The sequence below is a fragment of the Brassica oleracea genome, chromosome C9 (genome assembly GCF_000695525.1).
Source record: "Brassica oleracea var. oleracea cultivar TO1000 chromosome C9, BOL, whole genome shotgun sequence".
Lineage (NCBI taxonomy): Eukaryota > Viridiplantae > Streptophyta > Magnoliopsida > Brassicales > Brassicaceae > Brassica > Brassica oleracea.
This window is the reverse complement of record NC_027756.1, coordinates 20,687,816-20,704,698: the sequence shown is the minus strand read 5'-3', so window position 1 is coordinate 20,704,698 and position 16,883 is coordinate 20,687,816. Positions and strand designations below refer to the sequence as shown.

The 16,883-nt window shown below is 39.5% G+C and overlaps 2 protein-coding genes across 5 annotated transcripts; both read right to left on the bottom strand.

Annotated features, from left to right (window-relative positions):
• Positions 1-1,385: 1,385 nt before the first annotated feature.
• On the bottom strand, positions 1,386-7,534 carry LOC106315541 (protein transport protein SEC16A homolog). 2 transcript variants are annotated; one of them, XM_013753302.1, is made up of 12 exons: positions 5,747-7,534; positions 5,272-5,592; positions 5,048-5,176; positions 4,645-4,938; positions 4,203-4,328; positions 3,991-4,125; positions 3,738-3,865; positions 3,546-3,654; positions 3,008-3,322; positions 2,698-2,844; positions 2,364-2,617; positions 1,386-2,055 (listed from the first exon to the last, which is right to left on the bottom strand). In XM_013753302.1, exons 1-12 carry the CDS (start codon positions 7,277-7,279, stop codon positions 1,563-1,565), a joined length of 3,984 nt encoding a protein of 1,327 aa, XP_013608756.1. In that variant the 5' UTR covers positions 7,280-7,534; the 3' UTR covers positions 1,386-1,562. The 2 variants fall into 2 exon arrangements, with proteins under 2 accessions (XP_013608756.1, XP_013608755.1); XM_013753301.1 differs by having other exon boundaries at positions 2,698-2,850; positions 5,747-7,279.
• A 2,375-nt stretch (positions 7,535-9,909) lies between these two features.
• On the bottom strand, positions 9,910-16,350 carry LOC106315540 (protein transport protein SEC16A homolog). Of its 3 annotated transcripts, none has more exons than XM_013753296.1 (13): positions 14,573-16,350; positions 14,094-14,414; positions 13,883-13,999; positions 13,648-13,770; positions 13,387-13,557; positions 12,805-12,930; positions 12,580-12,714; positions 12,330-12,457; positions 12,138-12,246; positions 11,613-11,936; positions 11,319-11,471; positions 10,951-11,237; positions 9,910-10,636 (listed from the first exon to the last, which is right to left on the bottom strand). In XM_013753296.1, the coding sequence occupies exons 1-13, from the start codon at positions 16,091-16,093 to the stop codon at positions 10,144-10,146; spliced, it is 4,008 nt and encodes a 1,335-aa protein (XP_013608750.1). In that variant the 5' UTR covers positions 16,094-16,350; the 3' UTR covers positions 9,910-10,143. The 3 variants fall into 3 exon arrangements, with proteins under 3 accessions (XP_013608750.1, XP_013608751.1, XP_013608754.1); XM_013753297.1 differs by having other exon boundaries at positions 11,319-11,465; XM_013753300.1 differs by having other exon boundaries at positions 9,910-10,621; positions 14,573-16,349.
• Positions 16,351-16,883: the final 533 nt, after the last annotated feature.

The following is a 16,883-nucleotide window of genomic DNA, read 5'->3' as shown; positions in this document are numbered from 1 at the left end:
ACGAACCGAACCGATATAACCCGAATCCGTACGATATATGATTACTTTATGGGTTTTATGATGCAATACAATTTTGAACCGAACCCGAAGTGTTATTATCCGAACCCGACCCGTACTAATAAAATTTTAGTATGAGACCTAGAAGCGTAAATCCGAAAATCCGAAAACCCAAAAAACCCGATCCGAATGCCAATAGGTACCCGAACGCCCAGGCCTAGTAACGAAGGATTGAAACTTCACGATAGAATCTTGATTGCCGATTGGTAATCACCAGAAGCCTTTTTTTTTTGTTTGTTATATAAACGATTTTAAAGTGTAAATATTCATTATTTGTTCCAATCTCTGTTCGAAAACGCGGCTGAGGCGGCCGGAAAGTCACCGGAAAAACGTGGTGCAGTCTCCAACCGTGGCGATTTGACCCTAGGCGCTTACTTAATCGGAAAGGTTTTAGAACTCATCGTTACTGTCGATTTGGAATCGGAAACTGATTATTCTTTAACAAATCAGTTATATATTGATTAAAACATATAAGATTAACAAGAAAAACAATAGAAATCGCAAAAAAAAAGGAGAGGCGGTTGTAATTTGTTCTGAGAATCGTAGATGTGAGAAAGAAGATAAGATTATTTCTGTAATTTCAATTTCATTTAACCTAAAAACTGATTAAATAGACAAAAAATGGACTAGGGGGTTTGAACCTGTGGTGGGTGAGACATAACAAAGGTAGCTGACCACTACAGTATGCATCATTATTGTCAATATCTCACCTATTTAATATATAAACCCATAAAAACGTGTATAAGTACGTTAAATTACTCTCCGATTAATCCCCGTATAATTCCCGATTAATTGATTCGGCGCTAGGCCCTATCCGAATGGACGCGTTATGCCTAGCGTATTTCCAAACAGTGGTTCCAATGAAGCATTTGTCCTTTGGGAAGAGTGTCATAAAAAAATGTGAGAGGTGAAGTTGAAGTGGCAGAGATCGCACGTGCAGTTTGCATGTGAGACAGATTGGCTGGCTCCACACATGATTGCATTTATAGCCGTAGTACGGATTCCACGTAAAACCCAACCCATTTAAACCCATCCTATTTAAGACCCACTCCGTTTAGAATCCATATCCATTTAGATCCATTTAGAACCCGCAAAATTTACATATACCTGTTTAAATGGTTTCAAACCCGTTTTAACATCCCTACCACACAACACATTACATCGTCGTCATCATGATGCAGTTTTCAACTGTGGGCTTATAGTTCCTCCACTTGCTGATGCTCCTCTTCTTGATAGCAAGGGCATGTCTTGTACTTAATAAACTTGATGATACAGAAGATTCGACTTAAACAAACAAACACATGGTGAACAAAATTGATGATTTCATGAACAAAAACATCAATGTGTATAATTGTATAAACTCCTGAAGTCTGTTAAACAAGAAAAATTAATGAATTTATAACGGTAAAAAGGGAAGAAAAAAAAACAATTACTACAAACTGCATACATATTATTGCCCCTGTGACAGTGAGCAAAACTTTTTGATACTACACAGATTCTAGCTCTTACAGTTCCACGTCTTGAAGCTCCTCTCCAAGGCTGCTGCTGCTGCTACCGTTGAGTTTGAGTGGGCTTGGTTTGAGGTTTGATGGACCAGTTGGAGATGTAAACGAGCTATTCAAACTTCCGCTCCATGAAGCTGTTCTTCTGGAATCTGACGGAGGAAAATCACCGTTAAGACTCGTTCCTGATCCACTTCTTTTGATGTTATCTAGACTTGGAAATCTCTGCATTGTTATTGGAGATGGTGTCGGGGACTGGAATGAAGAGTGGCTTGGTGGTGGAGGGACGGCTACTTCTTCTGCTGAGTACTCCTGACTGGTTTCAGCAGCAGCCATCTCGGTGGTTACCTGGTCGTTTGAAGACGACGCAGGTGCTGCTGGGATGAAGAAATTTGCTTTTGCAGGGATTGGTGGTTTAGCAGATTTTGCATGAGCTGACTGAAACATTGTCTGAGAGTTTCCACGGTCTGGATTATAGGTGTCCACGTATCTGCCCCTAAAGAGAGTAAAAATGATTAAGCTCTACTGTAATACATTAACAAAGGCATTCCAGTGATTCCATCAGCTTTTTTGACAATTTATCAGACTCAACTATGGAGTATTATAGCTAACACAACCCGAAACTACCAATCAAGAAAAATACGTCCGTTTCACACTCAAAGCTTCACCTTTAATACCGTCGTTGGCTTATATTTATTCACTCTTGAATGTCATTCTAATGAGACACTACAACTACGCTCATGATTTATGATCCAGGATAGCATACACAGATTAACTCTAAAGCGTCACAAGTGGTTTGTTTACCTTGGACGTGCACGGGCTGAGAATGGATTCGAGCCCTGTGAGATTGGTGGGATTCCTGTCAAGTTCCCACTGGGTGGAGACATCTCGTTCTTCACCTCAGATTTGTTTTCATAACCCAGTGAGTTGCTTCTGTATGTGCCTACTGTTGGAGGAGGAGGCAATGCAGCTTCCTCAGCTGGGGGTTCTACACCTTTCTCCACCCATCTCTTTAATTTTTCGTCATAGTAAAATTGATTTTCATCACCCAGTTTCGCCTTCATTCAAAAGCATGACCCAAAATTAGAATAAGTTCAAGAAAACCATCATCACGACCTAAACATTTATTAAGATGCACCTCTTTAGATGACCGAGATGGTAAGACCCTCCGTACGGTGTTCTTCAATATGCCAAAACCAAAGCTGCTAAACCGCGAACTTGTCACATTCACGGTTGGTTTCACCTGTGGCACCCCATCAGTAGCTTTGTCTTTTGAGGAGACAGGCTGATCCTATCAGAAAAAAGGCAAGTAAGCAATGATTTTCTGAAGCAATGATTTTCTGAACCTGCATGCTAAGTACCTACTTACCCTCAGGATAAATCCCAAACCAGACATCAGGCAATAATAGAAAAGGAAATAAAAATAAATGATTTCTAGTGATATTGACCTGTATTGGCGTCCTACCGAAATCTGGCTCTGAGACACTTCTAGAATGTACTGCCATCGTCCTTGAGTTCCCATCCAACTCACGTATTGGTTTCATTAAGGCATGTGACATCAATGATTGCATTGTATTAGCAGACTGACTATATGGTAACTTAGTCGCCTCCTGCTGTTGATGATGGTACTCATTTGCCTGTAGGTTTCCTGTAGTTGAATGTGGTGCTGGTGGTGGCACCCCCCCAACAACACGATGTGCTGTACTATCAATAAAGTTGAGAAATTTTCCGACAAGTTTTGCTGGGGCCACAGTATACCCGCCCTGAAATAATAATGTCTGGTTAAGTTGGATCATTAGAGAAAAGAACAAGCGGGTTCTCTTATATCCTATTTTTTCCAGTTTTATGGATGTCCATAATGCTGGGTGTCTTTTCTCTTTCACATTTTTAATCAAAAGGAATATACAGCAAACAGATCTAAATCCACCGACAAAACCAACAGTTCCATGTAATTCTATTGGGAACAGAAGTTGTTGTGCGCTGTACCTGTTGGTGGAAACGGATTCTCTCTTCCAGTGATGAAACAAACTGTTTCCATGTTTCCACTTCAGTTGATCGGCCAGTCTTGAGACACTTCGATACTGCTTGACAGTACCTGATTCAGCCACAGAACTGCGACATCAGGAAGCCATATACAGTCTAATCAAGGAAAAGTTGGTGGCAAGTGAATCTTCTTACTTCTGTGCGGCCGAAAGTTTACCAACTTCAGCCAGCATATGGGCATATATGATTTTATATGGTTGAAACGGCAACAAGATATACTGAGAGTTTCCCAGCGTCTTAGAGTACTCGTATAACTCTGTTCTCTGCCCATGTAAAGATCAACAAAAAATTAAGGAAAATATCAAAATAGATTGAGGAACTATCAGGCTACATATAATATGGTAAATGTAGAATATCCCGGCTAACTAAAACCAAAGCGAAAAAATACCTGTATAGCCTCTGGACTTGCATAGGTTCTAGGATATTTCCAATGATCTGCTCCGACAAGGCAGAGCCTGGCACTATCTGAGTATGGATCAAAGTTCTTATCCGCGATTAAATAGCAAATATGCGCCGCAATTATCTGATCCATAATAGCAGTTTAAATGTCATGATAAAGTCTTCAAAGAAGTTAAACAAAACAAAATGGCAGAGAATCACCTCGCTCCTTTCTTTCCACATGCAATCTCCAAGATGAGTAATCACAAGCTCATCATCTGTGGTTCTGTTAGCAGTTATTATACCCAAATTCTCTTCCCAGTTATCAAGCATGCTACTACTTCCAAACTGCATTTCAAAGAAACAACGAGACTATTAGCGAGAACTCCCCATGCAGGACGAAACTGCGTCCTTTGAAAAGGAGAAGTGAGCTAACGGGTTAAGATTCTGTTTTTCCTTTTTTTGGATTTTGGGGTTTGGGTATTTTGTAAGCTCTTGAAGAGCAGTAGGCGGTATGCTATCTCGGATTTACCCGAGGAACTAGAGGGTTTGGTTTCCATTTTAACATATATAAATTCTGGCATCTCATCTCTAAACTTGTTCTAACTCTTTAATCTATCAGATTGTCTTCTGGACTGATAAAAAGTAGATGTTACCGTATTACCTGGGTTTGATGTTGAGGCGCACTTACGGAACCAGGAACACTGATACCGCTTGTACTGCCATTGGAGAACACTTCAGCGGGTTGCCCCGCAACCAGCAAGCACAATGTTCGCAAAGGTGACCCAGGCACCAGCTGGCGAAGGGCCATCTGTTTCACAGTATCAGCATAGAACTGCTCCCCAAGCTGTGCCGCGATAACAAGCGCTGGTCCCCATAAATGGCCTTCTTGTGCACATTGCAGAGCCTCCATTTTCCTACCAGAAGCCAGAAGATTCTGCACCTCTGATGCAGTTACCTAGGAAATTCTTCCAAATGAGTCAATAAGCAAAAAGAAAAAACAATCGACTATCTTTTACAACCTTTTCCCTGTGAAAAAGAAATATCCTAAGATGTTGAATACTCACTTGCATTTGTGATTCAGGAGGTAAATGCTGCAAGCATTGGCTTAATGGAGCATAGCCACCATTTTGAACGCCATCTTTCTTGGCAAATGCAAAAAGTTTTGCGACTGCTGCTTCAGCAGAATCTGTTTCCTGTTTGCAGCATAGATACAAGGATGAGAACACTGTAACACATATAGATGTTTCCTTAAGAGGCGTACTGACAAGAGATTTCCATAACTGCTCACCTTTTGCGTTGTATCAGCCCCGAAAGGAGACCGGAGTTTCCCATAATACTGACATGATATTCTGAGCAAAGACATAAGCATTTTTAAAAGCTTCCCTCTTGAAAAGTCCATGTCAGAAGATTCACAATGTAAAATACTCTCATCAAGCCACTTATTTAAGTCTTTATTTCCAACATTTCCTCCAACCAAGGGACCTGGAAGACATCGTTGATGCAGAGAACGAAAATAACTCGAAGAGTCTTCCCCAAGACTTGAAAAAGAAGCACTCCCAGAAGTAACTTCCGCCAAGTTTAGGACAGATATAGAGCTTCCCCCAGCCCCCTTTGAATCAAACAGAAAAAGATTAGAAAGCAAGAACTGAAGTTCACTATTGAGGTTATAATAATATATTTCATATATGAAATAGTGATACTCCTACAATAGTTTGCAGAAACTTCCGAGGGTGTAAGAAACTAATGGAATCTTCATGACTAACCTGACTTCCGATTGATGAATTCTGGAGAGAGCCGTTAGTATCCTTCATAAGAATGAGCTTCCCACCAAAGACAAAACTCACAAGTGCATGTGGTGGACGCCCATCAGGTGATCTTCCTACAGTTGGGGAGAAAAGCTGATTGCTCTGATATGACTGTTGAGTATCATCTAAAGATTTCTGTCTATTATAGAAATCGTTTGAGAAACTCAGTGGTCCATGCTGCGTGACACTAGCCACATTCATATGCTGAGGGATGAAGCCTTGAGCTCCATTCTCTTTTGGCTTAAACTGTTCAGCCACAGATTCCATACTGTACAAACTATTTACTTGCTGGTTTCCTCCGAACTGTGAAAACGAGACAGAAGTTACAGACGCCTCATTATTACCTCCATTTTCTGATTGCCATGCGTTTGTAGCCTGCAACTGATTGTTGGCAGAGTAAGATTGGTCCCAACTTCCTTGTTGGTTCTGTATAGCAAAGTCTTGCGCTTTGAATGCCTGGTTTTTACCATTAACATTATAAATATTACTCTCGGCATAGTTGTGAGACATAGTTCCAAGAGAATGGACGTTCTGAACTTGCTGTTCATGAGCTTGACCAGTTCCAGTTGTTTGAGAAGCCTGGTTGTAGCTGTCCAGAGAGCGCCATTCTTGAGAAATTGTGTCATAGTACCACCCCGGATACTGTGGGTCAAAGACCATGTGTTCTGGATATCCATTTGCCACCTGTGAAACCTGGTTCCAAGTAGACACACTCTCAGCCACTGCAGATGTTGTACTCTGACTCAGGTAAGCAACATTGGAGTTATCAGTAGAGGCAACGCTGCTTTCCCAGTTACTCGCTGAGTTTATATAGCTCTCCTGTGCATTCATACTTACATCATCATGGCTATCAACTTGATACCACTGGCCAGTGCTAGCATCATATTTCCATCCAGGATAGCTATTTTCCCAAGATTGACTCACTTCACCCTGATGTTGCTCAAAACCAAAACTTGCAATCTGTGTATCATTGGATACTAAGTTTGCGGCATCTACCTCCGCCTTTCCCTGTAAATTTCCTGTAGAAGATCCATCCAACTGGGTGAAGAAGTCAGAGTAAGAACCAAACCCGCCGCCATCATTCACAGATGAATCTGCACAAAAGGAGCCCCAATCAACCTCCTTAACCCCAGGGCTCCCAGATCCATCTTTAACTGTTTCAGATAACGGCTTATCCTCCGCATCCGATCTCACCACCAAATCACCACTTAACTTATTCGCATCAGCTTCTTCGAGAGCAATGGATGAAGAAGGCTCACTACTAGGACCCTCGATTGCAACAACATCGTTCCCTGCTTCTTCACCCAGAGAGAGATTCGCAAACGCTTTGGCGGCGTCTTCGGAGTCGCTCCCGTCGTCGAATTTCAGCTCGTTGGCAGAAGAAGATGCAGCTTGAGCTTGGCTGGGAGAATAGGAGTCGTCAACAAGCTTGTCGAAGAAATCCTCGTCGTCCGATTGATCATCAAGTAGAGAGTGAGGGTTTGAAGCCATCGAATTTTGAAATTGAGATCAAAATCCCCTAAAACCTAAACTGATCGACGGATCTGCAAGCTTTCGTGAGAGGATCGATCGGTTGCAGAACGAGGTAGAGTCGTAGAAGATTAAGATCAAATGCAGGAGAGTGCCATCTACAGATCCAGTGTCAACAAGTGTTACTCGGTGGATCTCCGGATCCAGACTCCTATTAGTCGGTGAAATTCTTTGAGATCGAAAGTGAGAGAGAGAGAGAGAGAGAGAGAGAGAGAGAGAGAGAGAGAGAGAGATTATTTTGTTTTTTTTTCTTTTCCGAATTTAACCTTTTATATATGTATTGAATGAGAGTATCCACAAGATTTTATGTCATAGAGAGAGACACGATTAATGGGATCCCGATTAATGAACTTGAATTTTTTTTTCACTTAAAATTTAACCTTCGTGACTACAAAGGGAAAAGGGAATTTTACATCCTATTTGATAAGCAAAATAAACTAAGGGGGTTACTGAGAGTTAAATTTTGAAGAAATTTTAAAATTTAGAGATTTCATTGTTATTAGTTTATGAATTCTTAAAATTTTATTAGAATCTTTTGTTATTGGTTTGTGGACTTTTAAATTCTATGGAAATCTTATGTTATTCAAAAAATTTAGTTTTTATTGACTTTGTAATTCTATTAAACTCTATTGTTATTGAGACATAAATTCTCTCTAGTTTTACTCATGACACTCAACTTTACAAATATCACATATAATCATAGGATTCTCAAAATCTATGTAACAAAAACACAAACACAACAAGATTTTTTTTTACATTTTTATTGTCAAGCCAAAGATAATTGTAAAAAGAAAACTAAAGATAAAAGAAATTATTAAAAATAACAATTTATAAAAAAAATCTTTCACGAAATATAACTATTTGATATTAAAATAAAATCATGAGAAAATTCATAGGTTGATCTTAAAAACTTTAAAACAAAAATCAAACAAGACAAATCAAAATGTCAAAATATTAAAAAACCAAAATTTTTATTTAATTTTCAAATAGTTCTATTTTATGAAATAATTTTTTAAAAAAAATAATGGAAAGAAAATTTTGGAAAGAAAAGTATATATGAAAATCTATAATAATCAATGACAATTTATACAATACATTGGGTAAGAATTCATCAAATCTACTTAACTTTTAAAATCTATTAACTCTTAAAATTTTCAAACTCCACACAAATTCTATTTTCAATAGGCCCTCCTAAAACATCTATAAACACTAAGCAAAATAATTTTTCAAACGAAGATGACAGCAAATTCAAAATAAAGTTTAAACACTTCGAAAAATATGTCGTCAGATAACTGAAAATTAATCTAACTTCTAATCCACAACCTACAAAAAAAACTGAAATAATCTTGGTGGCCTCTTCTGACTCCGTACAAGTTGCTATGTAAGAAGACATACTGGTGTTTAACCTGAAACTATAGATCGGATAATGCTTTGAGAAGCATTATCTTTCATGGAAAGAATGCATGGTAGTGAAATTTTCTCCACAAAAGTAAAGATGATAGTAATTTTCTTAACACCGTAAAAGTAAATTTTTTCATGTTTCAATTGAAGTATATATATATATTTTAGGACAAAATTTACTAATTTTTTTTTAATATTGGTTAATTATGCTATTACAAATTACGAGAAACATACAGAGACGATATTACAAACGACATATTTTATTAGTATTCACGTATGACTGCATCATCCTGAGCTGCCCTATGATATCCATTCATGGCTGTACTATTTCCTCCGTGCCAAAAATTTCTTGTAAGTTTTTTTTCTAATATTCAGCATAATTCGCTCCAGACCTTCCGGTGTAAAACAATTAATGAACTATTTGCTCAAACTATTGGACTAAGAGAACCTCCGGTTGATTATATTATTTATCTTTATACTAATATATATGATGCTTCATGGGAACGTCTGTTTTAAAAAGGGTAAAACACAGTGTAGACTCTAGCTGGATGCATGAGAAAAATGTTGCAATGCAACTCCAGTATCTTATAAGTTTTGAGCCTTTGGTTATTATAAACACAATGTCAAAGTAGTTATGAAACCAAACATGACTAGCAACTGGAGAGACCCCAATCGTACCAAATTTAAAAGACAAGAGTTTGGAGTCCCCAAAAAAAAAAAAAAAAAACCTCTTGTCTCCCTTGATAGTAATACTCTTCATGAATGTATCATCTTGGGACTGAAAGGCCCATCTGTAAACAGAAAGAACTAATAGGGCAGAAACAGAAACGAAGAAAGAAAGGCGGATTGTTTTCCGCTTATTGATTCTATGGTAAAGAGTCTTTAAGATAACGTCTTGTGAATCAAGGCTTGTTTTCCAATATTTTATTTGGATTACTAAAACTCAAAAAAGGTTCGCAGTTCATTTGATAAAAGATGCAATGATACCACATGGTAACAGTGAAAATTATGTGCCTGCATGAATCAAGTACTCACAATTAAACAGAAACAACGGCACAGTGGGCACTGAAGCTCAATACTCTTTCACAATTCTAGAAACAGATTTGCTCAGCCTATATAAAAGTCTCTATTATTAACTTGATGACACTGAAGAAGTGACTTAGCAAACAATCACATGGTGAACCATTTGATGATTAAACCCCTACTCATGAACAGAACATTAATGTGTATAATTGTATAACTCCTGAAGTCTGTTAAACAAGAAAAATTAATGATTTGTAATGTAAAAAGAAAAAACAATGGATACAAACTGCATACATATTGCCCCTATCGTATTTTATGTATTGGGTAAACTCATGGATTAACATTTGACTGGACTACCTCTGACAGTGAGCAAAACTTTTTGATACTACAGATTCTAGCTCTTACAGTTCCACGTCTTGAAGCTCCTCTCCAAGGCTGCTGCTGCTACCGTTGAGTGGGCTTGGTTTGAGGTTTGATGTACCCGTTGGAGATGTAAAAGAGCTGTTCAAACTTCCACTCCATGAAGCTGTTCTTCTGGAACCTGACGAAGGAAAATCACCGTTAAGACTCGTTCCTGATCCACTTCGTTTGATGTTATCTAGACTTGGAAATCTCTGCATTGTCATTGGAGATGGAGTCGGGGACTGGAATGAAGAGTGGCTTGGTGGTGGAGGGACGGCTACTTCTTCTGCTGAGTACTCCTGACTGGTTTCAGCAGCAGCCATCTCGGTGGTTACCTGGTCGTTTGAAGACGACGCAGGTGCTGCTGGGATGAAGAAATTTGCTTTTGCAGGGATTGGTGGTTTAGCAGATTTTGCAGGAGGTGACTGGAACATTGTCTTAGAGTTTCCACCGCCTGGATTAAAGAGGTCAACGTATCTGCTCCAAAAGAAACTAAAAACGATTCAACTCTAATCATGCACGTTATCTAACAAAGGCAGTATGTGATGATCCCCAGTGTCTACAGCAGCTTTTCTGACAATTTATCAGACTCAACTATGGAGTATTATAGCTAACACAACCGGAAACTACAATCAAGAAAAGTTTGTCCATTTCACACTCAAAGCTTCACCTTTAATACCGTCGTTGGCTTATATTTATTCACTCTTGAATGTCATTCTAATGAGACACTACAACTACGCTCATGATTTATGATCCAGGATAGCATACACAGATTAACTCTAAAGCGTCACAAGTGGTTTGTTTACCTTGGGCGTCCACGAGCTGAGAATTGATTCGAGCCCTGTGAGACTGGTGGGATTCCCGCAGAATTCTCGGATGGAGTCGGGCTGCCACTGCTCCAGCTCCCACTAGGTGGAGACATCTCGTTCATCATGTCAGATCTGTTTTCATAACCCAGTGAGTTGTTTTGGTACGTGCCTACTGTTGGAGGAGGAGGCAATGCAGCTTCCTCAGCTGGGGGTTCTACACCTTTCTCCATCCATCTCTTTAGTTTTTCGTCATAGTAAAATTGATTCTCCTCACCCAGTTTTGCCTTCATTCAAAAGCATGACCCAACATTAGAATAAGTTCAAGAAAACCATCATCACGACTTAAAACATTTATTAAGGTGCACCTCTTTAGATGGCCGAGATGGTAAGACCCTCCGTACGGTGTTCTTCAGTATGCCAAAACCAAAGCTGCTAAACCGCGAACTTGTCACATTCACGGTTGGTTTCACCTGTGGCACCCCATCAGTAGCTTCGTCTTTTGAGGAGACAGGCTGATCCTATCAGAAAAAAGGCAAGTAAGCAATCGTTTTCTAAACCTGCATGCTAAGTACCTACTTACTCTCAGGATAAATCCCAAACCAGACATCAGGCAATAACAGAAAAGGAAATAAAAATAAATGATATCTAGTGATATTGACCTGTATTGGCGTCCTACCGAAATCTGGCTCTGAGACACTTCTAGAATGTACTGCCATCGTCCTTAAGTTCCCATCCAACTCACGTATTGGTTCCATTGAGGCATGTGACATCAATGATTGCATTGTATTAGCAGATTGACTATATGGTAACTTAGCAGCCTCCTGCTGTTGATGATGCTGATACTCATTTGCCTGTAAGTTTCCTGTTGTTGAATGAAGTGCAGATGGTGGCATGCCCCCAACAACACGATGTGCTGTACTATCAATAAAGTTAAGAAATTTTCCGACAATTTTTGCTGGGGAAGAATTCACAGTATACCCTCCCTGAAATAGGAATATCTGGTTATATTGGATCATTAGAGAACAAGATGGGTCTCTTGTATGCTAATCATTTCCATTTATATGGATGTCCATAAGGCTGGGTCTCTCTTTTTCACATTTTCAGCAAACAGATGTAAATCCACTGACAAAAAATCAACGGTTCCATGTAATTCTACTGGAACAGAAGTTGTTGTGGGCTTGTACCTGTTGGTGGATACGGATTCTCTCTTCCAGTGATGAGACAAACTGTTTCCATGTTTCCACTTCAGTTGATCGGCCAGTCTTGAGACACTTCGATACTGCTTGACAGTACCTGATTCAGCCACAGAACAGCGACATCAGGAAGCTATATACAGTCTAATTATGGAAAATTTGGTGGCAAGTGAATCTTCTTACTTCTGTGCGGCCGAAAGTTTACCAACTTCAGCCAGCATGTGGGCATATATGATTTTATATGGTTGAAACGGTAACAAGATATACTGAGAGTTTCCCAGCGTCTTAGAGTATTCGTATAACTCTGTTCTCTGCCAATGTAAAGATCAACAAAAAAAAAGGAAAAAATCAAAATAAATTGAGGAACTATCAGGCTGCTTACGATGCTAAAAACAGAACATACAAGCTAACTAAAACCAAAGCAAAAAAAAACCTGTATAGCCTCCGGACTTGCATAAGTTCTAGGATATTTCCAATGATCTGCTCCGACAAGGCAGAGCCTGGCACTATCTGAGTATGGGTTAAAGTTCTTATCCGCAAGTAAATAGCAAATATGCGCTGCAATTATCTGATCCATAATAGCAATTAAAATGTCATTATAAAGTCTTCCATGAAGTTAAACAAAACAAAACAAAACAAAATGGCAGAGATAGATCACCTCGCTCCTTTCTTTCCACATGCAATCTCCAAGATGAGTAATCACAAGCTCATCATCTGTGGTTCTGTTAGCAGTTATTATACCCAAATTCTCTTCCCAGTTATCAAGCATGCTACTACTTCCAAACTGCAATTCAAAGAAACAAAGAGACTATTAGCGAACTCCCAATGCAAGACAAAACTGCGTCCTTTGAAATGGAGAAGTAAACTAGTTCCCTGTGGTAGAGAAAATATCTCGTACTAGAGAGAATTACCACCATCTATGGAGTTCCAGACTTTTAATCATGGTAAATGTTATTTAGCAATGATTTGGTGAGGATATATGGATTGATTATGTATCTTCATCACGAGAGAACTAAGGGGGTTACGATTCTGTTCATCTTTTTTTTGATTTTGGGGTTTGAGTATTTAGTAAGCTCTTGGACAGCAGTAGGCGGTATGCTATCTCGGATTTTCCCCAGGAACAAAAGGATTGGTTTTCATTGAACTTCTAAAATTCTGGTATCGCATCTCTAAACTTGTTCTTACTCTTCAATCTAACACATTGTCTGGACTGATAAGAAATAGATTGTTACCGTATTACCTGGGTTTGGTGCGGAGACGCACTTACGGAACCAGAAAAATCGACACAGCTTGTACTGCCATTGGAGAACACTTCAGCTGGTTGCCCCGCAACGAGCAAGCACAATGTTCGCAAAGGTGATCCAGGCACCAGCTGGCGAAGGGCCATTTGTTTCACAGTATCAGCATAGAACTGCAACAATTTACGACAAGGAACAACCAAGTCAGTCATACAACCACAACAACGGAAGGTCTAGATTTAGAGTATCCAAGGGAAAGGAACCTGATCTCCAAGCTGTGCCGCGATAACAAGCGCTAGTCCCCATAAATGGCCTTCTTGTGCACATTGCAGAGCCTCCATTTTCCTACCAAAAGCCAGAAGATTCTGCACCTCTGAAGCACTTACCTAGGAAATTTTTCCAAATGAGTCAATAAGCAAAAAAAAAAAAAAACAGTTGACTATATTTTAGAACCCTGTCCCTCTGAAAGAGAAATATCCTAAGATGTTGAATACTCACTTGCATTTGTGATTCAGGAGGTAAATGCTGCAAGCATTGGCTTAATGGAGCATAGCCACCATTTTTCTTGGCAAATGCAAAAAGTTTTGCTATTGCTGCTTCAACAGAATCCGTTTCCTGTTTGCAGCATAGATACAAGGATGAGAAAACTGTAATACATATAGATGTTTTCTTAAGAAGCGTGCTGACAAGAATCTCCCTAACTGCTCACCTTTTGCGTTGTATCAGCCCCGAAAGGAGACCGGAGTTTCCCATAATACTGACACGATATTCTGAGCAAAGACAAGAGCATTTTTAAAAACTTCCCTCTTGAAAAGTCTATGTCAGAAGATTCACACTGTAATATTCTCTCATCAAGCCACTTAAATAAGTCTTTATTTCCAACACTTCCTCCAACCAAGGGACCTGGAAGACATTGTTGATGCAGAGAACGAAAATAACTCGAAGAGTCTTCCCCAAGACTTGAAAAAGAAGCACTCCCAGAAGTAACTTCCGCCAAGTTTAGGACAGATATAGAGCTTCCCCCAGCCCCCTTTGAATCAAACAGAGAAAGATTCGAAGTTAGGCAAGAACTGAAGTTCACTATTGAGGTTAAAGTAATACATTTCATATATAAAATAGTGATACTCCTACAATAGTTTGCAGAAACTTCCGAGGGTGTAAGAAACTAATGGAATCTTCATGACTAACCTGACTTCCGATTGATGAATTCTGGAGAGAGCCGTTAGTATCCTTCATAAGAATGAGCTTCCCACCAAAGACAAAACTCACAAGTGCATGTGGTGGACGCCCATCAGGTGATCTTCCTACAGTTGGGGAGAAAAGCTGATTGCTCTGATATGACTGTTGAGTATCATCTAAAGATTTCTGTCTATTATAGAAATCGTTTGAGAAACTCAGTGGTCCATGCTGCGTGACACTAGCCACATTCATATGCTGAGGGATGAAGCCTTGAGCTCCATTCTCTTTTGGCTTAAACTGTTCAGCCACAGATTCCATACTGTACAAACTATTTACTTGCTGGTTTCCTCCGAACTGTGAAAACGAGACAGAAGTTACAGACGCCTCATTATTACCTCCATTTTCTGATTGCCATGCGTTTGTAGCCTGCAACTGATTGTTGGCAGAGTAAGATTGGTCCCAACTTCCTTGTTGGTTCTGTATAGCAAAGTCTTGCGCTTTGAATGCCTGGTTTTTACCATTAACATTATAAATATTACTCTCGGCATAGTTGTGAGACATAGTTCCAAGAGAATGGACGTTCTGAACTTGCTGTTCATGAGCTTGACCAGTTCCAGTTGTTTGAGAAGCCTGGTTGTAGCTGTCCAGAGAGCGCCATTCTTGAGAAATTGTGTCATAGTACCACCCCGGATACTGTGGGTCAAAGACCATGTGTTCTGGATATCCATTTGCCACCTGTGAAACCTGGTTCCAAGTAGACACACTCTCAGCCACTGCAGATGTTGTACTCTGACTCAGGTAAGCAACATTGGAGTTATCAGTAGAGGCAACGCTGCTTTCCCAGTTACTCGCTGAGTTTATATAGCTCTCCTGTGCATTCATACTTACATCATCATGGCTATCAACTTGATACCACTGGCCAGTGCTAGCATCATATTTCCATCCAGGATAGCTATTTTCCCAAGATTGACTCACTTCACCCTGATGTTGCTCAAAACCAAAACTTGCAATCTGTGTATCATTGGATACTAAGTTTGCGGCATCTACCTCCGCCTTTCCCTGTAAATTTCCTGTAGAAGATCCATCCAACTGGGTGAAGAAGTCAGAGTAAGAACCAAACCCGCCGCCATCATTCACAGATGAATCTGCACAAAAGGAGCCCCAATCAACCTCCTTAACCCCAGGGCTCCCAGATCCATCTTTAACTGTTTCAGATAACGGCTTATCCTCCGCATCCGATCTCACCACCAAATCACCACTTAACTTATTCGCATCAGCTTCTTCGAGAGCAATGGATGAAGAAGGCTCACTACTAGGACCCTCGATTGCAACAACATCGTTCCCTGCTTCTTCACCCAGAGAGAGATTCGCAAACGCTTTGGCGGCGTCTTCGGAGTCGCTCCCGTCGTCGACGAATTCGAGCTCCTTGGAAGCGTGAGCTTGGCTGGGAGAATAGGAATCATCAACAAGCTTGTCGAAGAAATCCTCATCCGTTTGATCGTCCAGCAGAAACTGAGGATTTGACGCCATCAAAATTGAAAATTGGGATCACAAAAAAACCTAAACCTACACAAAATCTCCGGGAGTGATCGACGGATCTGCAAGTTTTGGCGAGAGGACCAGTTGCAGAGGAAGTAGAGTTGTAGAAGATGAAGATCAAATACAGATCTAGAATGAATAACAGTTTCTCGGTGGATTCCAAATTCCGATTAGTCTCTTCGAGATCGAAATAAGTCGTAGAGACACGGTTAATGAGCCAACTTAACTTTGTTAACTCTCCAAAAAAAAAAAAAAAACTTTTAGCTTTGTTCATTTTGGTAACGTAATCACCGTTGACTAGGGTACTCGAGACCTGAACCCAAACCGAACCAAGTGGGTGGCATGGATATGTTTCGGATCTCTTAGAGCAAGATCAACCCATATACTCATATGTGTATCTTAATCATTATTTAACTAATTAAAAGTAATTAAGAAACACACTTTAAGAGACATTATGTTTTTTGACCTCCAATGGTTGTATCTTATTTAGAGGTTTTTAATTTATAAAATATTAATTATTATTTTTTAAATAAAATTTTATTTATTAATTAAAACATTATTGAACAAGAACATTTTAAACATATAATATTAAAAAAATAAAAACAAGGATTACTAAAACAAACGAGAAAAAAAAATCAAGCTCAGTTGTTGTCTTCATCACGTCCAAATTTACGCCATATATGTTCAACCAAATCAGCTTTCAGTTGTTGATGCATCTGTCTATCACGAATTCTAGTTCGAACACTCATCATATTTACGATATTTGAAGGCATATCTGTAG

What these genes read in the sequence shown, in the direction of transcription:
- LOC106315540 (XM_013753296.1), bottom strand. Translation starts at nt 16,093, where the DNA reads ATGGCGTCAAATCCTCAGTTTCTGCTGGACGATCAAACGGATGAGGAT. An exon ending in ATTCATCAATCGGAAGTCAG is followed by an intron (nt 14,415 to 14,572) that starts GTTAGTCATGAA and finishes TTTGATTCAAAG; the next exon opens with GGGGCTGGGGGAAGCTCTAT. An exon ending in AAACTTTCGGCCGCACAGAA is followed by an intron (nt 12,247 to 12,329) that starts GTAAGAAGATTC and finishes TGGCTGAATCAG; the next exon opens with GTACTGTCAAGCAGTATCGA.
- LOC106315541 (XM_013753301.1), bottom strand. Translation starts at nt 7,279, where the DNA reads ATGGCTTCAAACCCTCACTCTCTACTTGATGATCAATCGGACGACGAG. An exon ending in CTCCTGAATCACAAATGCAA is followed by an intron (nt 4,939 to 5,047) that starts GTGAGTATTCAA and finishes AGAATTTCCTAG; the next exon opens with GTAACTGCATCAGAGGTGCA. An exon ending in AAACTTTCGGCCGCACAGAA is followed by an intron (nt 3,655 to 3,737) that starts GTAAGAAGATTC and finishes TGGCTGAATCAG; the next exon opens with GTACTGTCAAGCAGTATCGA.